At 58.8% G+C, this 18,691-nt stretch overlaps 5 protein-coding genes across 5 annotated transcripts; 2 read left to right on the top strand and 3 right to left on the bottom strand.

Annotated features, from left to right (window-relative positions):
• Positions 1 to 389: 389 nt before the first annotated feature.
• BJ171DRAFT_598823 (uncharacterized protein) lies at positions 390 to 3,231 on the top strand (the record flags this gene model as incomplete). The annotated part of the gene is made up of 8 exons (XM_053114875.1): positions 390 to 510; positions 663 to 815; positions 1,039 to 1,143; positions 1,258 to 1,270; positions 1,466 to 1,624; positions 1,856 to 2,039; positions 2,339 to 2,816; positions 3,161 to 3,231. The coding sequence occupies 8 exons, from the start codon at positions 390 to 392 to the stop codon at positions 3,229 to 3,231; spliced, it is 1,284 nt and encodes a 427-aa protein (XP_052966872.1).
• Positions 3,232 to 3,784: 553 nt separating this feature from the next.
• BJ171DRAFT_89667 (thiamine diphosphate-binding protein) lies at positions 3,785 to 6,615 on the bottom strand. Its single transcript, XM_053115970.1, has 9 exons — positions 6,328 to 6,615; positions 5,926 to 6,070; positions 5,608 to 5,685; positions 5,422 to 5,490; positions 5,132 to 5,265; positions 4,730 to 4,994; positions 4,543 to 4,605; positions 4,230 to 4,378; positions 3,785 to 4,035 (listed from the first exon to the last, which is right to left on the bottom strand). The coding sequence occupies exons 1-9, from the start codon at positions 6,376 to 6,378 to the stop codon at positions 3,808 to 3,810; spliced, it is 1,182 nt and encodes a 393-aa protein (XP_052966871.1). The 5' UTR covers positions 6,379 to 6,615; the 3' UTR covers positions 3,785 to 3,807.
• Positions 6,616 to 6,873: 258 nt separating this feature from the next.
• BJ171DRAFT_503633 (uncharacterized protein) lies at positions 6,874 to 9,445 on the top strand. Its single transcript, XM_053110878.1, has 4 exons — positions 6,874 to 7,323; positions 7,553 to 7,656; positions 7,860 to 8,208; positions 8,533 to 9,445. The coding sequence occupies exons 1-4, from the start codon at positions 7,067 to 7,069 to the stop codon at positions 9,362 to 9,364; spliced, it is 1,542 nt and encodes a 513-aa protein (XP_052966870.1). The 5' UTR covers positions 6,874 to 7,066; the 3' UTR covers positions 9,365 to 9,445.
• A 969-nt stretch (positions 9,446 to 10,414) lies between these two features.
• Positions 10,415 to 11,729, bottom strand: BJ171DRAFT_581475 (uncharacterized protein; the record flags this gene model as incomplete). Its single annotated transcript, XM_053114109.1, has 2 exons — positions 10,415 to 11,114; positions 11,218 to 11,729. The coding sequence occupies 2 exons, from the start codon at positions 11,727 to 11,729 to the stop codon at positions 10,415 to 10,417; spliced, it is 1,212 nt and encodes a 403-aa protein (XP_052966869.1).
• An 810-nt stretch (positions 11,730 to 12,539) lies between these two features.
• BJ171DRAFT_503630 (autophagy-related protein 13-domain-containing protein) lies at positions 12,540 to 17,974 on the bottom strand. Its single transcript, XM_053110877.1, has 8 exons — positions 17,372 to 17,974; positions 16,693 to 16,970; positions 16,338 to 16,537; positions 16,171 to 16,246; positions 15,152 to 15,974; positions 14,368 to 14,925; positions 13,252 to 14,161; positions 12,540 to 12,975 (listed from the first exon to the last, which is right to left on the bottom strand). The coding sequence occupies exons 1-8, from the start codon at positions 17,843 to 17,845 to the stop codon at positions 12,710 to 12,712; spliced, it is 3,585 nt and encodes a 1,194-aa protein (XP_052966868.1). The 5' UTR covers positions 17,846 to 17,974; the 3' UTR covers positions 12,540 to 12,709.
• Positions 17,975 to 18,691: the final 717 nt, after the last annotated feature.

The raw sequence follows: 18,691 nt of genomic DNA, 5'->3' as shown, positions 1-18,691 counted from the left end.
GGGGTTGCTGTGATTCCCGGCAACACCACCACAGCGTACGAGATCGGCGATAGCATTGGCACCATGGCCATTGCACCCTCACCCAATCAAGCCAATGGCAACGATGAAACAAGCGCACATCCGTTAGCATTGCCGTTCAGACACCGTTGTCGGCCCTCGCGGAAGGCATTGTGGAATAACGAGACCAAAAAAAAAAAATAATCGGGACCGCAGCTCCGATTGTTCGCTCAGATCAATGCGGTCCTCTGCACGGCCGTCCGGACCAGCAGCATCGGTGCCCTTGCCATTCTGCTATATTAGGCCGCTCAGAGTCGTCTCCGTGCGGGGGGGGGCTGCTTCTCTTTCCAGGGCCGTTGCTCGATTCCCATCTCCAGCCCCGGATATCGCTCATGTCGTCCGATTCCTCTGCCAGCGGCACGCTGCCTTGCGGTCACTTCAGCGTCTACAATCTCGGTGCAGACTCTCTCGAGCTTGAGCTCTTTGTCACCTCTGGCTGCATTCCATCGTCTCGTATGTACACTCGCGCGCTGCTCCACCGAGTACCACTTGCCGGGTGCTTGTGGAAAGCAATTGCCTGGGACTCCGACTTGCTGAAGCTCCTGCCACACCCTAATAATCAGCACATTGCCCCATGCTGTTTGCCTTCCTCCCACCCCGGCCAGTCCGGTTTGTCATCTATCTCTTGAGTCTGTTCGTCTTTCTGGCGATATTCATCTTTGGCATCTACAAGATCCGGAAGCGATTTCAAATGGCCCCCGGGTTCGCCAAGCAGCCAGGGTTTCCGATTACATGTCTGAGTCTCGGGACGTGCGCTTGTAAGTAATAGCAGCTCAACACCAATTGCCTGTCCTGTGTCAGACATGCAGCAGCGGCATCTGTTATCGGCAATCGTGCCTTTGTGGATATCCTCACTTCAATCCTTGCGCGTGTGATACTCTCAAGCGGAGGTTTTTGCTCCGCAAGACAACTCTACTCATCACCACCGTCACCATCATCACCATCGTCACCACCGCCACCACCATCACCCTCACGGCAAAGTCTTGATTGTGATCCATGTGATTCTGCTCTCCGGAACCGCCCTGTTCTTGATCCCGGTGCTCTTTGGATGCGTATGTGTTTGTGCACAGATGATCGGAAGCCTTGGCAAGTGTTTCTGTTCCGTATTGCAGTGCCCTGTGCCGTCTCAGCACATCGGCTCGGGCTCGCTGGCCGCCTTTGAGACTGCCTGCTGACTGCCCCTCGGTCCACTCTTCGCAGGTCTCATAATGCTGTGAGTGCTGTGGCCACGAAGGCGATGCTCGCGAGGCAGGATCCATGGGTGAAGAGTGTTTGCAGACACACGGAGCCACTGGACCTTGACATCTTTGGACATTGGATCAAACTCTGCTGTATCGAATCCCTTGCTTTCTTCACTCCAAAATGACTCACCTGACTTTACCAATCGGATCGGGCTTGGCAAATACAGCGTCAAGCTGACCGAGGGCACCGGCAACAGCGTCGACAGCCCAAAGCGAACAGAGACGCGTGCTCAAATGATGGATGAGCTCGGCAAGAACATGTTCCGAAACGTCCTTGCCACCGACATCCTGTCCCAAATCGTCTACATGAGTTTGTACATAGCAAGGTAACTTTGATGCTAGCGGGTGAAGTGCATGTGCGTGTGCGTCGGGGCGGGCGGGGCAGACGAAGAATATTCAAAATTGGAGGTAGTATCCTCAGAACGGGTGTATCGGCGAGGTTTGTACTTTGAAGGACTTGGGGAAGGACTCGCTTGGGCTACGGCTCCATCCTGGCGGCGACGCAGTATCATCGGGTCCTTGCGCAATCACTTATCGTTCTTGACACTTTCATACAGTGCCAGTTACTACAACAGAAGAGAGCTGCAGGTTCCCCTGTTTGTCGCTGGCCTTATTGTCAGCAACCTCAATCTTTGCTTCCATGTCTTTACCGTCCGGCATTTCTTCCAAAAGTTCTTGAGCAACTTTACACCCGAGGAGCTTGCCAGCGGCACGAGCCGGCTTGCAAAGATCGCACAAAAGGTAATCGGTGGGATGCAGCGAGTCAGGGCCGCGCTTACCAGTACACCCACTCGTTGGTGCATTTGATGGTCTTTGCCCGCGGGCTCTCAAGCCAATCCGGCATATCTGGTGATCACATTGCAAGGCTATTTATGGAGGGGGTGAATCAAGCCGTGGCAGGCTCCGCATCGCTTGCGAATCCAGTCTGGCAGTGTAAACCTCGTCCTCCATTCTCTTTGCTGACATCGTGTCTCGCGGTACGTTCTGTTGCTCTTGTGCTGCCCTCGATCGCCCTTCTCTGCGCCACCAACACCTTCAAGATCCGCAAGTCTGTCGACGAAGTCTTCCAGAGCTCGCTGCTCTTGCTGGTGGTCTACTTTGCCGTCGTCGCTTGGGCCCTGGCGACCCTGACTTCGACCGAGGGCATGAAATGGAGCAGCATCTTCATGAACATCTTCAACCTGCTCTGCTTCCCGATCGTCGCTCTCAAACCCTTGATTGTGCACACGAGCCCGGAGCGCAAGGAAACCGCGCCCACGGCTGTTGTCGTCGGTCCTGGTCAGGTCGGCCCGGGTCCTACAGCCAAACCCAAGGACAAGTCGGCCGGGAGCAGCTCGCTTTCCAGCGATCCCGTGAAACCCAAACAGCCGACGGGCGACATAGCCGGCTCCACCGGCGCTTTGTCGGCATCAGGACCTGTCAATCCATTCACCGATAGCACCCTCGGTCGAATGAAAGACCCAGGGCTCCCCGATGAACGTGGTGGACTCTGTCCGGATGCCTCGCTGAGACCAGATGGTGAGACCAGCTTGCGTTGCTGCTTATGCTTATGCTTCTGCTTCTGCTTCTGCTTCTGCTTCTGCTTCTTCTTCTGCTTCTGCTTCTGCTTCTGCTTCTGCTTCTGCTTCTGCTTCTGCTTCTGCTTCTGCCTCTGCTTTGGCATCTGCGTGTGGAAGTGGGAGATGGAGGGCGTGTCTCATCTCGGAAGGGCAGGAGCAGAATCAAAGGGCCGCATGGTGGGTGCTGCCATCGGATATAACCCAGCACAGCGGACCATCACAGCGGCGAGCATCAGGGGGCAAGGATATTGTGGCGCAGCATCCTGAGTAACTCTTCTGATCGCTCCCCTTGGCCATGCAAAGCCGTCGGCAAGGGATCCACGCCCAGCGGATTTGACTCGTCGGCGCCGACAGTATTCTCGACAGACTCCTGAGGAAACGTGCCGTCTCATCAAACGGCAGCCGATCAAGCACTGGCAGAGAAACGGTGGACCGGGAGCTCCATCGCGACAGAACAGCATTCAGACGTACAGAAGAAGCCGCCGAGGAATCAGCAGGGTCGGAGGCATCGCTTGGTGCTGACAGAACTCGAGAGCTCTGTCGTTTTAGATAATAGGCTATATTTTGGATGCTACGTGATCGATGGTGATTTGTAATGGGCAGCTGCCGAATCCGAGTTGTGGCAGCCAAGATACCCTTGTGCTTGTTCAAAGGAGGCAAGAATACAGACCGGACAAATGAACGGGCAAGGCCAAGCCATGGAGAATCGGTACGACGAAGAGGCAGCAAAGCCCAAAGGGGTCATAACGGCGGACCTGCATCTTGGATATTTGGCGGTCGAGTGAAGAAAGGATGCGATATGGCGAGAGGGGAGGGGAGAATGGAGGGAGGAATGGATACGGAGTTGATGGAAAGGATGTCTAGATCACTCGGTCTATCGAACCCAGCAGGCGAGGACGGCTGACCTGCCAGAAGACTCTGCCCTCGCATGAGAGTCGCTCGCCCGGCTGTTAGTACTCCATGACTCGCTTGATGCCATCGAAGCAGCGGTGGGCATTGGGCATGTAGAACTTCTCAAAGGCGAGGGAGAAGGGAGTGTCGTATCCGCAGATGCGCTGGATGGGAGCCTCGAGTCGGAGGAAGCATCGCTCCTGAATCTTGGAGGCGATCTCGGAGGCAAAGCCCATGGTGACGGGAGCCTCGTGCGAGATGATCAAGCGGCCGGTCTTGTTGACGGACTATTGACGAAGACCGCGTCGCAGTCGGGATTAGAGACGAAGTCATGGAAGCGAGGTACATCCATACGGGATCAAAGTCCAGGCATCCAGGGCGAGCAGACACGCAGCACCAGACTGATCAAATCGACGACGAAACCAGTATGCACACAAGGGCCGCAAAGCGGGTATCGAAGATAGCTGTGCACAAAACACACCTTGGCGATGGTCTCGACGTCCCAGGGGAGGATGGTTCGCAGATCAATCAGCTCACAGCTCAGCCCAGGCATTTGCTTCTCGGCAAGGGCGATTGCGTTCTCCAGGACATAGAGCTGGGATCCCCAGCCGACAATGGTGACGTCCTTGCCTGAGGAGAGATACGAGGGGAGTGCGAATGAGCAAGCAAGCCATTCGGGTAAGGCCAATATATGTGGCGTGCACAGCAGCCGCATGATGTTTACAACAAGCCGAACTGATATCTGCGAAGCGCCGAGTGGCAGATGTGCGAGATCAACACGATATGGAGCGTACCTTCTTTCAGAACCTCAGCCTTGCCCAGGGGGAGCACGTAATCATCGACAGGGACTTGCTCAACTGGAGAACGGCAGACGGGTCAGAGCCGCGTTGCTTCGAATACCGTCAAGGGCGGCTCACGTACTCCAGAGAGTTCTTCAAGGGATCCACAATTCCCGAAAGAAAGCACACCTTCACGACTCACCAGCAGCTCGGTAGAGGATTTTGGGCTCCTGGAAGATCACGGGGTTACGATCGCGGATCGAGGCCAGGAGCAGACCCTTGGCCTGGATGGGGGAGCGGGGAACGACGATCTTGAGGCCCGGGGTGTGGGCAAAGTAAGCTTCGGGGGATTGCGAGTGGTAGAGGGCGCCGTGGCCGACAGCCATACAGGGCATACGAACAGTCAGGCCCCCGACATCAAACTGGTCGCCCGACCGGTAGCGGTACTTGGCGGCCTCGTTGACCAGCTGTCAGAGAGCAGTATGGACGCAATGTGTGAATACACAGGCTCGTGAACGACGATGGAGGATGATACGGTCTCAGGTGATATAGAGATACGCAACGAATGGACTTTGCGCATGGACGGCTCTGTGCAGATCCGGACCTGATCGAAGGCGGGGAAGACATAGTCGGCGAACTGGATCTCGGCGATGGCCGTGGAGCCGGTAGCGGCAACACCGATTGCAAAGCCCGCAATACCCTGTTCGGTGAGAGGGGTGTTGAAGACACGGGCCTTGCCTGGAAAGCGGGCGATGGGGATGGGCGATATCAGAGCCGAGGGTGATGGGCGATGGGCGATGGGCGATGGGCGATGGGCGATGGGCCAGACATTCTCGTGTCAGTAAGGAGCCAAACAATCCACAGGCAGCACCATGGCCAGATGAGCATACTCACCGAACTTGGCTTCGAGACCCATGGTGCATCGGAACACACCGCCGAAAGCGACGTCTTCGCCAAAAATAACTGCGGAAGCAGAGCAACGATCGTTGAGTTGGTGTGTCGTCCATGGCCGACAGATCGAGTGTGCTCAAGCGTCGTAGTAGTGGTGCGTATGGGCGGCGACATAGGAAGTGCACTCACTCGCTTTGTTGTCGGTGACCAGGGCGGTATGGAGGGCCTCGTTGATGGCCTGGAACAGGTTCAACTTCTTGGTCTCGCCTGCAGGCGCGAAGCAAGTGGAGGAAATCGAGCCGTTTGATATCGATGGAAGCAGCATGCAATGTGAGAACAGCGCAGCAGTACAAAAGCCGGATCGAGACACGGCAAGTCAGACCCATGCGCGACCGAGGTAGGTAGCGATTCAGTTTGGAAACATGGACAGGCAACGAATATAGACAGGCAGCGGATATGCACAGGCAACGAATATGCACAGGCGCTGATAGTGCAAGAGATGCAGACCATTCTTGAGGTGCTTGAGCTCCGAGTTGGCAAAGACCTGCTCGGAGGTGTTCTTGATGAATTTGGACGACGACACACCGGGCATGAATCCCTCAGCGGGAGGAGGGTTGCCGGACGGCGATGCAAATGTGCGAACGGAGACGGGCTGGGAGGATTGCATCGAAGGATGTCAGCATGGAATGCAGCCAGAGACATCGGAGCGTCGATCACGAGTTGAATGGCAGGACCCTCGAGCAGTGGCGTTGATCGCCGCCCTTCAGAAGGAGCCGTGAGAGCGATCGGTTGATGATCCCTCCTCTGCTGTCTGGGCCGCGATGTAGCCCTCTGTCCTGCTCTCGTGCTGTGCAGTCGATTGGAACACGATCGAGCAGGAGAGCGTGGTGGAAGGGGCTCGAGCCTTACCGAGCAAAAGCCCTTGGTCAGGAGATGGGTGGAGCGGCGCAGGGCGAGCATGGCAACAGAGATTCAGCAGAGTCCGGAGCTGGAGAAACCGGGAGACGAGGCTGGGAGGAGGGGGTGGGGCACAGACCAAGGCAGATGCACGCTGCTCCGGGGCAAAGGCAGACGAAGCAGAGGAAGCAGAGGAAGCAAAAGAGCGAAAGGACAGCGGCGGTACCAGCCAGCTTTAAGAAGGCCGGGAAGGCCGCCGGATGGCCGCCGGATGATCGGCCCCGTCGGTGTCGGCTTCGAGCAGGCCCGAGGGCGACGGAAGCGCCGACGCGCTGTGGCTTGGCGCGTCGGGATCGAACTCCGATGCGGGCAGGGACGGCGCAAGGCGCAAGGCGCAAGGCGCAAGAGCGCAAGCCGCAAGGCACATGTGCCCCACGTGGACGTGCCCCACGTGGCCGCCGCCCAGTCGCGTGACCGCATGACTCAGGTTCATGACCGGTCTTGTCCGGCTGATTTCCGTCGCTCTATCGCCCTGGCCTTGTCCACACATGCTCTTATCGCATCTCCCTCCCGTTGCTTCCCGTCCGCCCGTCCTTCGGCCTCATCAAGACACCGCCCTCCAGGCCCATATCCATACCCGGATCGATCAAGCCCGAACCCGAGCCGCTGCTCTCGATCCACCCTCAATCACCCTGCAGGCCGCATCCTTGCCTGTCTCTGTCGCTTGCTCGCTTGCTCGCTTGCTCGCCGAATGGCTGACCCTGCCCAGCACGCTCCGGCAGACATGCCCGATACCACCGACACACTCTCGCCGACAGCCGACTTTGCGTCCTCGCCCGACCAAACAGCCGCAGTCGGCCTGCCGATTCGCCGCCCTGTCGTGAGACTGCCTTCTGAAATCGTCATGACCATCCTGCACTTTGCCCGGCTTTGCAACAAAGACATTTCATCATGCTGTCTCGTCAGTCGCTCCTGGAATGCATGCGCAACGCCCATGCTGTATCGCAGGTATGACCCGTATGCTTGCCCACCCATGTGTGCTGATGCTGCGATGGTGTCCTAGTCCGCGCTGCGGGGAGTATCGCTGGTCCAAGGTCTGGCGCGACTGCTGGTTCCTTTCGCAAACATCCAACATCTGCGACACTCCTTTCCTGACGCCGGCTTTCTTCTATCTGAAATCTCTCATATTATCACTGCACAACCGGCTCCAACACCCCACCACCGCCGCTCCCGAAAGCATCCGGAACGAGAAGGCACTCCTGTCTGTTCTGACACCGGTCTTGCTGGAGCCAAACGGATTTCATTCGCGGCTGGCGATGGTTCGCAGTCTCTCCTTGCAGGGTATGTCCAGTGTCGGGGCTCGAGCCACGGCTGTCCGCAACCTTGATGTCGGTGATCCCCTTCGAGGTGCCGGTGATCCCCGTGTCATCGTCCCCTGCCAGGTTTCATGGTGAATGGAGACACCAGCTCCTTATCTTCATCCACGTTGCCTGCTGACCTCTCGCGACCGCTGTCCCCACATCTCCCCGTCTCGCTCCCCTCAGGATTCCGTGGAGGCATTGCTTCACAACGCGGAAGTCTCGAGATCATGTTCTACAAACTCCACAGGCTGCAGAAACTCGTATTGGAGGATTACTTTGACGAGTGCTTCGAGTCACTCCCGCCCGTTCTCTCGTCGCCACTACGCATCACCGAGCTGGAGGTTCGGGTCTGGTGGTCGACCATGATCGAACACCTCATCAGCTTCCTCAAAAATACGCCGCGACTTAGGAAGCTCACCTTCACCGCCCCAAAGCTGATCGAGCACCATTTTTTGCGCGTGCTCGAGAGCTGCGGCTCCTCTCTTGAAGAGCTGTCAATGGGCGGCGACTTGTGGATGAATCCAATCGGCAGGCAAGTATCCGGCGAGCGGCAGCGCTTGGCTCTGGCCGGACCGGGCGGGGCATGCAGTCGTGTCCTCGATGATAGCCCACAGACAGCCGCTGCCTCTGTTTTGTTTCATCATCTACCACCGTCGGTGTCAGCTTGTCACCAGCTTGTCACCAGCTTGTCACCAGCTTGTCACCAGCTTGTCACCAGCTTGTCACCAGCTTGTCACCGGCTTCGATTCACAACTGAGACTGTGCTATCCACCTTTCTTCCAACATGCGCATTTCAATGGCATGTGTTTTACGGACAATCCATCTCCACACCTCGAAAACGACCCGCTCTACCCAGCCTCGAGTTCGCCGCTCGCCTTCCCGAGCGATGCCCAAACCTCTCGATTCTGACTCTCTCGCACTGCACGCTGCTCACGGACACATCGCTGCGGCTGCTGCTTTCGAAGCTGGGAGGCCGTCTGCAAACTCTCAACATCCAATTCGTCCCCCAGTTGACCGACCAAGTTATCGCCGCCATCCCACACACATCCCCAAACCTCGTCAGTCTACGACTCTATGATTTCCCCAACATCACCGAGCCGGCTGTCGCCTCGCTCTTGAAGTCGTCTGGATCGCTTCGTCATCTGTCGCTGGGCTTCCTTCCCATCGGCGACAGCTCTCTGCGGGCGATTGCAGCCCATGGTCACCACCTGGAAACACTCGAGTTTTACGAATGCAACGTCCTCTTCAACATTGCCTCGCTCTGGGCAGACCAGAGCCTCTCTTTGACGAACCTTACTGCTCTGCGACTGTCCTGGTGCCGGTCGCTGCGGCTTGTTGAGGAAGACACCAGCCCAGCAACAGATGCTCTCGTATCCCAAGCAGCACCAGCCGACGGAACCCCCCATCGCAGCTGTGCGCCGACCCCCAATGCCGTCACCGGCTGCAACGAGCTTCTCGAGAGGGTGTATTTGCCTCATCTCGAGCATCTGGAGATCAAGTACTGCAACAGCCTCGCCCCGGCGGACATGCTCAGGCTGGTCAGTCGCTGCCCCGATCTCAAGTGGTGCCAGGTGATCGGACGAGGGCTCGACAAAACGTTCATGAACCAGGTGCAGCTGCGTCTGCAGCATCTGCAGCGGGTGCGCAAGACCGGCGTCGAGGGTCAGTCCGCCCTGTTGAAAAAGTAAGCGCTTCTCGTCAAGGATGGTGACGGGGCGGGACACGATGACGGTTGAATACAAGTATCTATTGATGCCGGTTCCCTCAAAGTGCCAGCCTGCCTGTTTCCAATTGATGCTGTTTCCAATTGATGCTGACCGACAGAGATGGCCATAGCAATGATCACGCCGCTGTGATGAACAGATGTGTATTCAGCTCCAGCAACAGCGTACCCCCGAGAAGGCTCCTTGGGGGGGGGTGAGAGGGAGTCCTGTACAGAAAGTCAAGTGGAGGCCGACAGACAGGTTGATATATAGCCAGACCATGCCTGAGGAGCGAGCGGGCGAGCGGGCGAAAAGAAGAAAAGTGGGAAACGTGCGATCCCTCTATATCAAAGCAGACAGTAGTTTAGTTAGAAGGTGAAGGTGGGGGGGGGAGCAAGATGGGAGCCAAGGCATGCCCATGACCCAGCATGAGTCAAGAGTGGAACTGATATCGACGAGTACGAAAGCAACAACCCAAAAAATCAAAAACAAAGAGAACGGAAAGAGTAACTAATAACAACAATAGCAACGATAACAATGGTAACTAATGACAGTGCTAGCGGCAAATAGCAACAACAGCAACAACTACAGCAATTACAGCACAACTCCCTCGGCACAGGGGGCTTCATCCCCTCCTTCTCAATCGGAACGGAAACGGAAACGGAGGTCGAAAGCATAAACTTCACCGAGAGCAACAGGGACTCTGACGAGGGACACCTCCAGATCGAGCAAGAAGGAGCTTTGGTCCTGGGGTGCGGACGTTCATAGCAGATCAGTTGGCTGCTTGACCGACAGCCAGCGGCCCTTGAGCGAAAGAGGATGCTCGATTCCCTTCTACCCTGCCACAAGGCGTTCTGTTCTGCTTTGTAGACCAGAAACAATAGATATGAAATAAGAAATGACGGGGAGGAGACAGGTCCCGTGGTATACTCCCCCCCAGCCAAACGAAAGGGACTTTGATCCGAGCAGCGGGTTCGGTCTGCTTGGGCCATCAGGATGGGTCCTGGCTCTAATGAAGCTTTTTGGTTTCGGACATCAGCCCAAATGCGTTCGCTTGGCAGCTTCGGGCTTGGACTTTTTGTGGTGGTCGTCGAGTTTGTCGTGCCTCCGCCGTTTCTTCAGCGGTACTTTTTGGTGTGCAAGCTGCAGTCGAGGAGCGTGGCCGTGGTTCGAGTCGGCCAGTACGGCAGACGACATGGCCGACGCTCCAGTCGCCGCCTTGGATGGACTACCACTGCCAGGCAGCGAGTGAGCCGCCAGGATGCCGTCTGAACAGGCAGGAATGCGATGCAGCACCAGCGAGACGCCTTGGGGACATAGCCGCGCCCCAGAGACAAGCGCATCCGTCTCGCCTCCAGAGAACAGTATCGAGGGGTTCTTGATCACATGCAGGGTTTTCGCCCCGCGGGCGGTCGAGTTCGGCTCCACCAGACTGGTGGCAAACCGATGCTGATGCTTGGACGCAGGCAACGTGCTCTCGGGCATGGGGACAGGCTCATAGTCCTGGCCGTTGGCCGATGGCCGAAAAACCGGCTGTGGTACCGAGTGGTCCACTTCTCCAACAGCAATGCCCGGGGCATCGACGTAGTAGCGCCATTTGCGCGGTTGGCCCGTCTTGGACTTTGGTGAGTAGGGCTCGCCGATCTTGCCCAGGATCGGCGCACGGTTCTTTTCGTTGCTCCGCTTGAAGTGCTGGGAGATTCGGGAGGACACGGTCGCATAGGGCGTCTTGCCCCTGAGCGGATGCACAATGATAGCCACAGACATGAGAAACAGCCGTCGAGAGTTGGGACTCGGAGCGATGCTGCCTGCTGGACACCTGCGCTGCAGTTACTTACCCGAGTGTCGTCATGCGGTGTCTCAGGATGTGTGCGGCAAGCTCCTTGGGAGTGCTTGGGCGGTTTCCCAGGATGATGAGACTCGCCACGACGGCGACCAGCACCTGGTCCCGCGCATCCTCGGCCGAGAGTTCCACACTCACGCTCTCCGGGGCATTGGCGTCCGGGTCGAGCGACTCGGCCGAGTCTGATTCAGGCTGGGCACTCTGGACATTCTCCTTGCCGCCCGACACATCCGACCCAGACGATAGCGGGCTTGAGGCGGGGGGCGATAGCGTGGCTGCTGGCTCGGCGGGTTCGGCCGGCTCTATCGTCGCGGGTATTGTGGCGGGCGTCGTCGAGGAGCCTGGACGCTTGGGTGTGTCGGGACGGGGCGCTGATGAGTGGCAGGCGGGTGCATCGGGGATGCTCTTGGTGAGGGGAAACGCCGCGAGGTTCTCTGCGAGATGCAGGGCAGGCGACGTCCCGGCCAAGAGCTGGGACGGGATGAACTGAACGCGGTTATCCTTCATGAGGGACTTGGACTGGGCTGGGCTGGGCTGGGCTTTGGCGGGCTTGCAGACAGAGCGGAGTGAGCAAGGGCGGCCTGTTGACAGGAAAGGTCAGTCCCTGGCCTCAGGGCCGAGAATCAAAAGCCACTACGCCGCTCGCTCCCCTTCCCCACAAGCCTTGCGCTGTTCGGCGACCGCAGGCGGCGTTGGTTGCGAGCCAGAGATGTGTGGTCAGAGGGAAGCATGGACGCAGACAGAGACGAGACCAACCTCGATACGGTTCCGGGTTGGGTGTGGCAAAAGTCTGTCGGTGGGACAAGCTGCAGGATACGTCGGGCCCCGAGGGCTGGGCAGGAGGGCTTGCACCAAAGATGAAATTCGGGCTGGGTCTGCGGCTGTCTCAGGCAAGCAGGCAGACAACAGGGGAGCTGGGCTGCGGGATGGCTCGGGAGTGTATGGTGCTTCGAGGAGGCGTGGCGCTCTGCATTCGGGCAGAGGGAGGGAGTGGCCAATGGTGTGGAGACTGTCTCCGACCGAGTATAGGAACGCAGGATAGGGCGACGGCAGCGAGAGTGCTGGCGACCAGAGACAACGCAGGGACGGCGGCGGCGGTGGGAGAAAGCAGCTATGGTGCGAGATTCAGGCTTGTCGGCCCTTTGTGCGGCGGGTGGTTGGATCTCGAGATTCCGAGATGCCATGAGGGCGTTGCGGGCGAGCGGATCGAGCCGGCGGCTCGAATGCGGGGGGGGGGCGTGGTGTCTGAATACACACAATCAGTGGTGTGTGTTCACCCCAGAAATCAACGACAAATCATAAAAGGGCGTCCCGTTATTGGTTGGATCGACTGTATATTCAGCATCCAAAACAAAAATGGGCAGTCGATCGCCTCGATGCATGGCCCCAGAGTGTGCGAGAGCGCCGTGGAAGTGATCCAGAGCCTGCCGCTGGGAGGAGAGAGGAGATCGGTGCGATGTTGCCTCAGCGCATCGACCCGACCGCCCTCACTGGCTGTCGCCAATATCGAGGCCGCTCATGTTGAAGAGCAGCTCGTCGTCCTCGTCAGGCTCTCCGTCTTCGCCGAGCTGATCGAGGTCGTGGCCACGGCCGTGGTGCGAGTGATGCGAGTGATGCGAGTGGTGCGAGTGGTGCGAGTGGTCGGCGAGACTGCCAATAAATTTGGGCCCACCGACCTTGGCCTGCGATCGACCGCCTGTCGACGGTGCATAGAATCGCTCGTTTCGAGAGGTGGTCGGCCCGCCGTCGGTACCTGGAGTGGCAAGCGCAGTCATCATGCAACCAGCGGACGGCATCGCCGAGGCGTCGGGGACAGAGGTGCGAGTGTCAGTATCCCTGTCAATCAGTTCCAGGAAGCTTGGGTCGAGTGCCGACCGATGCAAGCTGTAGGTCTCAAACTTTTGAACTCGGCTACCGAGGCCATAGTCGACGCCGTAATCGGGGCCGAGGACGCGCTTGACACTGGGCTGGTGGGTGTAGCCAAGGGCCGCGAGCTGGTTCTTCGCGCCGGTCGCTGCAGAGACATTACCTTCGCCGTCAAACCCATAGAGGCGGCCTGTGAGGGGCTTGGGTGGTTCGGGCGGGCCAAAGGCACTCGATGGGTCATAAGCCGACCTGGACGACGGGTCATGGATATGGCCCTGCGGATCGAGACGATGACTTTGCTCGGGAAGCGAGTGCCGCCATGACAGTCGGTGAGAGTGCATCGGCGCTGGCTGAGACACCGAGTACCGCGTTTCCTGTGTCGGCAGCGAGAACGGAGGTTCGTCGTCGAGGATCTTGGCATCCGACTGGCCCAGGGACACAATCGGTCCGGCTGTCCAGTCATGCAGCCGAGACGGGGACTGCGAGCCGGCTGTGCTCGAGAATGCACCACGCCCCACCGCCGTTGGAAGACTGAAGAGGGGGTTGCGCTCGAACGAGAGTGGCTCGCTGTGGAACGGCGGAAGCGTCGATACCGCTTCGCCGAGCGGTGCCTTGTAGTGGCCGCTCAGCCGACGCGATGCCGTAGAGACAACCTCCTGGTGCGAACTGCTCGGCGAGCTTTGTCCGCGCTCGCTCTCCGGATGCCGAGTCGGCGGTTGAGACTGCAGCTGGCGATAAGGCGCCGACTGGGTGCTCGACAGCGACGACCGGTCTGCCGCAGCACTGCTTTGGGATAAAGTGCCTTGCGGCGGTTCCGGGATGGAGACAGGACGGGCCCGAGGCGGAGTGTGCATCAGTTGCGGCCGCGAACCGTCCCGAGAGAGCGGTTGGCCGATTGCCGCCGAGGCATCGTCGAGGCTTGCGGTATGTGGTTGCGGGCGGGTTTCTTCGCTGACAATACCAAGGTTGCGCCGGCCGCTGTCGGCGCTTGAGTTCATGCTCATGCTTACGGCCATGATGAGTGACTCGGAGAACGAGGCGTTGCGTTCTTTGAGCTGGTGAAACTTTGCCAACTACGGATGCATGACGCAACGCGCCATCGCGAGCCATAACAGCGAGAATCATGAGTTTGGGTGCTGCAAAAGCAGTATGATTCCGGCAACTGCGCTCGATACCATCATGCTGCAGGTTCCAGTTGCACTCGGCGCGCACTCTTGTGAGCCCAAGAAAGGCATAATTTGTGGACTCGCGGCGTCAGATCTACCGCCCCCCGCCTTACCTTGGTTCTGGATCGGCGTCCAATCTCTGACTCGATCGAATGCGGGCTTCCGCCGCTGGCTCCGCCTTGTGATGCGCCGCCCGAAGGAATCCCTATGCTTCGGACACTATCGGAGGACCGAAGCACGCCGTAGTTGCCGCTCGGGTCCCTGCGGATATCCATAGGAGCCACGGCTCCAGTCACGAAGGGCGGCGGCGAGGTGCCGTAGTCGTGGGTACTTAGGTGGTGAACTTGGCCCAGCGACGACGACGGCGTGAACAGGATGGGAGATCCTCCCAGTCCGACCATCGGCGGGGTTGTGGAAGGAACAGACACGGCGGACGGCAGCTGGTTTGTGCTGCCCAGGGCTGCGGTGGTTGCGGGGGTGTGGGTGCTTGTCGTTGGCGTCGCCGAAGTGCCGGGAAACTCGTTGGAGGGGACACCGGGCGTGCCCATGAAGCTGAAGGGGACGGACGGGGGAATCGTTGTATGATACAGGGCTGTGTATTGCTGTGCAGTCGGGCCAGAGGTTTGCGACTGGATGCTGTTGATGGAAACGCCGCCCATAGACTTGAACGACTTTGCGGGTCCGATGAAGATGGTTGGATAGAGGACGGGAACCAAAGTATGTCAGACACCAGCATCCGCCGAGTGCAAAACATCTCCATCAACCGGGCAGACCACAACCGCGCCCTGAAGACAAGGCACACGCTTCCAGCAATTAAATCGTTCGCTCGGCTATGCGCCTATCATCCGGCGTATCCTTTCCCGCCCTCCAGCGCGGAGGACAGCCACTCACGCATACCTTGGCGTCAGGACTCGGAAGAGTGCCAAAGGGCGGGCTTGTTCCATGGATTCCAAAAAGAGGCTCGATAAACGGAGCTGCATGTGTGGACGTAAAGGCCGAGTTTGGGCGCGCTGGCCCCGGTCCGGTCGAGTCGACGGCGGTATCGTCTACGACGGCCTTTGTGTGAAAGTCGGGTGCGAGCATGAACGGCGGTGGCTCGGATTCGAAGCGGATGCTTTCCGGAACGACGTTGTCGTCGCCAGGATGGGGCTGGATCATGTGGATATGGGGCGGCGTGCTCTGAGACGACGGCGTAAATGGCGAAAAGTGGTCGTGCGTGGGGCCGCGATGCAGTCGACTCATGCTCTCGCGCCGAGTGACCGTGTGCAAGCTGCCTCGGAGGCGCTCGTCCAGGCCCGCAGTCAACGGCGATATCGACAGCGACCGCGGCAGAGACGAATTCGGGGCTTGCCCGGCAAACGCATTGTTGGTGCTTCCAAAGTGGTTTGGCAGGGATGCAGCAACGTGAGTCCCGTCCGAGCCGGTGCCGCCGCTTCCGAGCGATGAGTGCGATTCCTGGCGATGCGTATGGGGGTTGGCCGAAGCCTTTGCCGGAGTCGTGAGCGACCCTTGCTGAAGGTTCTGATCCCGCGACTCGCGGCGAGTCAGGGATGGCCGGCTGGTCGGGAAGGATGTGCGTCTGCCAACGATATCGATGCCGACGTTGCGTGGAGAAAAGTAGTTTTCGTCCAGATCGGTAAAGCGTGAGTGGGCGAGCGAGTCGGGGATGTCAATGGAGAAGTCGCACTCGTTGCGGTAGTTGACGTGGAGCGAGAAGATTCTGCAGCGGAAACAGGAAAATGGGGTTAGCGACGCATATTTTGACATTCGAGCACCGAGTTTCTACAGCGGGGGCAGTAGAGGCGGCCGATGCTGGTGGTAGCATGCCCAGCAATGCGGCGGAAGTACCGGGAGGGTGCTGACGCCGTTTGCTCCGCCCAGCCCTTTGGCATGGAGTGAGCAAAGCCCGCACTCACCCGTACGGCGTATCGATGTTTCCGAAGCTGAGCTCGGAGATTCCTCGTCGCATATCGCTACCCGTGTGAAGCTGATCTGAGAGAGGCAACGTCGTAATCAGCTGCAAGCCACAGTCATCGCCCATGCTGTCCCCGCTTGGCAGCTGGGTTTGAGGGTTAGTAGTTACCTAATCCAGCTTCCGAGAACGAGGTGTTCCGCGACATCGAGAGTCGGTACCCGACCTTGAGCAGATCCGGCTGCGACTTGATTCGACGGTAGAGACGGTAGGCTGGCAGCAGGCGAACCATGCTGTAGAGCGATCGGAAGAAGGCCACAGACTTTTTGTATAGCGTGGGAAGCTCTGGCGACTGAGCCGGACCCGGTTGGCTGGAGATGATGGACAGCGGAGCACAGTCAGGTCCGAGAATCGCCGCTCTCGCACGCCAGCCAGTGTCTATATCGCCCAGTCTTGATAGTGAGGGCTACTGCACAGCTTGTCTCGACGCATCCACACACGCTCATCCAGAGACAGACATACGTACGATAGCGTCAGCTGCCACGTTTCCAGCAGGATGGTCCTCTTCCTCACGGCCTTGCCGGCGACAGGATCGACTGACTCGAGTTGGTCCCAGTAGATCCGCTTCCGCCGCTGCAGAACCTCGTCCTTCAGAATGAGGTTGTGCGAGGGTGTGATTTCGGATATGTCGAGATAGATATCCAGAATGAGCGGGGGCGGAATCTGGTTGGGTTGGATCGCGGCGGTGCGCCAGTACCGAATCTCCTCTTTCAGAGGCTCAAGCTCCTCGAGCTCGAGGTTGAACTGCACAGCGTCCGGGCGAATTGAGCGAGCAGACAGGTCAGTCGGGCGAGCAGGAGCAGGAGCAGGAGCAGGAGCAGGGGCAGGAGCAGGAGCAGGAAACGGGCAACATCAATGTCGCAAATGCGCGATGAGGAGCCATGTGCGGACTCGGATACTGTTAGGCAGCGGCTGCCAAGACCAAACCACACCACACCGCCCGCGACATCAAAAGAAGTCGACGTTTGCGAAGCCACAGCCAACACGAATGGCCGATGGCTGGACCATGCCTTCTCGGGCCAAATTCCATGGCTATGCGGTGGGCCATGGACGGGAAAGAAAGGCACAAATGCAATGGCCGGACGGAAATTGCAGACAGCATCAAAGGTATCCTTTCTGGGACGCTGCTTCATATCGCTACCCACCCATTTGTTGGTCTTTTTGGGCAGCGGGGTGTGTGCTGCATGGGACTCGACCTCGTCTTGGGAGCCCATGGTGTTCCTGGAAAGCGCTGATGATGGTCGTCGGGGAAGATGTGGAGAGCCCGGCAGCCCCGAGGGATGGGTGGATGATGCCGGGTATTGTGCCTGTGTGTATCTGGCCTGGACAATGACCTGGGCAACTTTGGAGTAGAAGTTCTGGATGATCTGGTCAAGCTTGGAGAGCTTGGCCGACGCACCCTGGGCCGACGGAGGGGCCGCAGGCTGCGACGGGGGCGAGAGGGAGACCATGCCGTGCGGGTGGAAGGCCGACGGAGGGTTGCTGGAGCTGAGCGGCGGGTATGACGACGACGATTCAACGGATGGGGAGTGGGAGCTCACGGCTCGTCGCTGTGGGATGGGTTGTGGGAGAGGAGAGTGCGGGCCGGGCGTGCTGGACCGGGCATCGTGGTCCTCCATAGAGAATGCTGGCCAGCGAGGGGGGCGAAGGCGGGGAGGGGAGGGGGAAGATATATCGCTGGTTTCCAGCTGACGAGATAACGCTGGCGCCGACGGCCGCTGCTGGGGGGGAGGCGTGCAGGAGGATGCTGCAGGACGGATGGATGTGGGTCAGGCCGCGATCCCCGCAAGACCGCTCTGAAAAGCACGGCCGGACAACGCAGCTCGTCATCCGGGTGCCAGCCCACACGGGCCGGCTGATACGGCCGTCGTTTGCCTCGGCGTCGTTCGTATCGCTGTTGCATCACTGCCGCATCGCTGCCCCCGCGCACGGCCATGGGCAGGGAGAGGCATGTGCCGGGGGGGGGAATGGCGACGGGCCGGTCACCGTGCGATGTCGACAGCATTGTCTATCGGCACTGAGAGGACAGGATACGAGTCGATCATGCCGTTGGTGTCTCCGACAACTCCATCCATCTGCGGCACATGGCCCAGCACCGGCCTGCGATTGTGCCGCAATGCCGCCACGCTCGCGGGCAGCAGCTGGTCCACCAACTGAATCCCCTTTGGCCATGGCCGGACAGATGCAGCATGCTCGCACGAATGTACAGCATGTTGAAGAAAAAATGGGGCACATCGTCTCATTCGGACAAACACGGCGTTGTCGGATCATATCACACACTCGGTCAAGTGGGCACGACGGGGACCAGCGAGTCGCTGTGGATGCAGCCACTGCAGAGCAAGAAGGCATACCCGGGGTGAGGTAGACCCAGGGCAAAGAGCAATATCGATCCAAGACCTCGGCGAGGATGATACATCAAAGTCGCCTGATTCACACAACCCATTTCAAAATAAGTTCGCATGAAA

Source organism: Polychytrium aggregatum, assembly GCF_025602895.1.
Source record: "Polychytrium aggregatum strain JEL109 chromosome Unknown BJ171scaffold_17, whole genome shotgun sequence".
Taxonomy (NCBI): domain Eukaryota; kingdom Fungi; phylum Chytridiomycota; class Chytridiomycetes; order Polychytriales; genus Polychytrium; species Polychytrium aggregatum.
The sequence above is the reverse complement of the archived record's forward strand: the minus strand, read 5'-3'. Positions and strand labels throughout refer to the sequence as shown.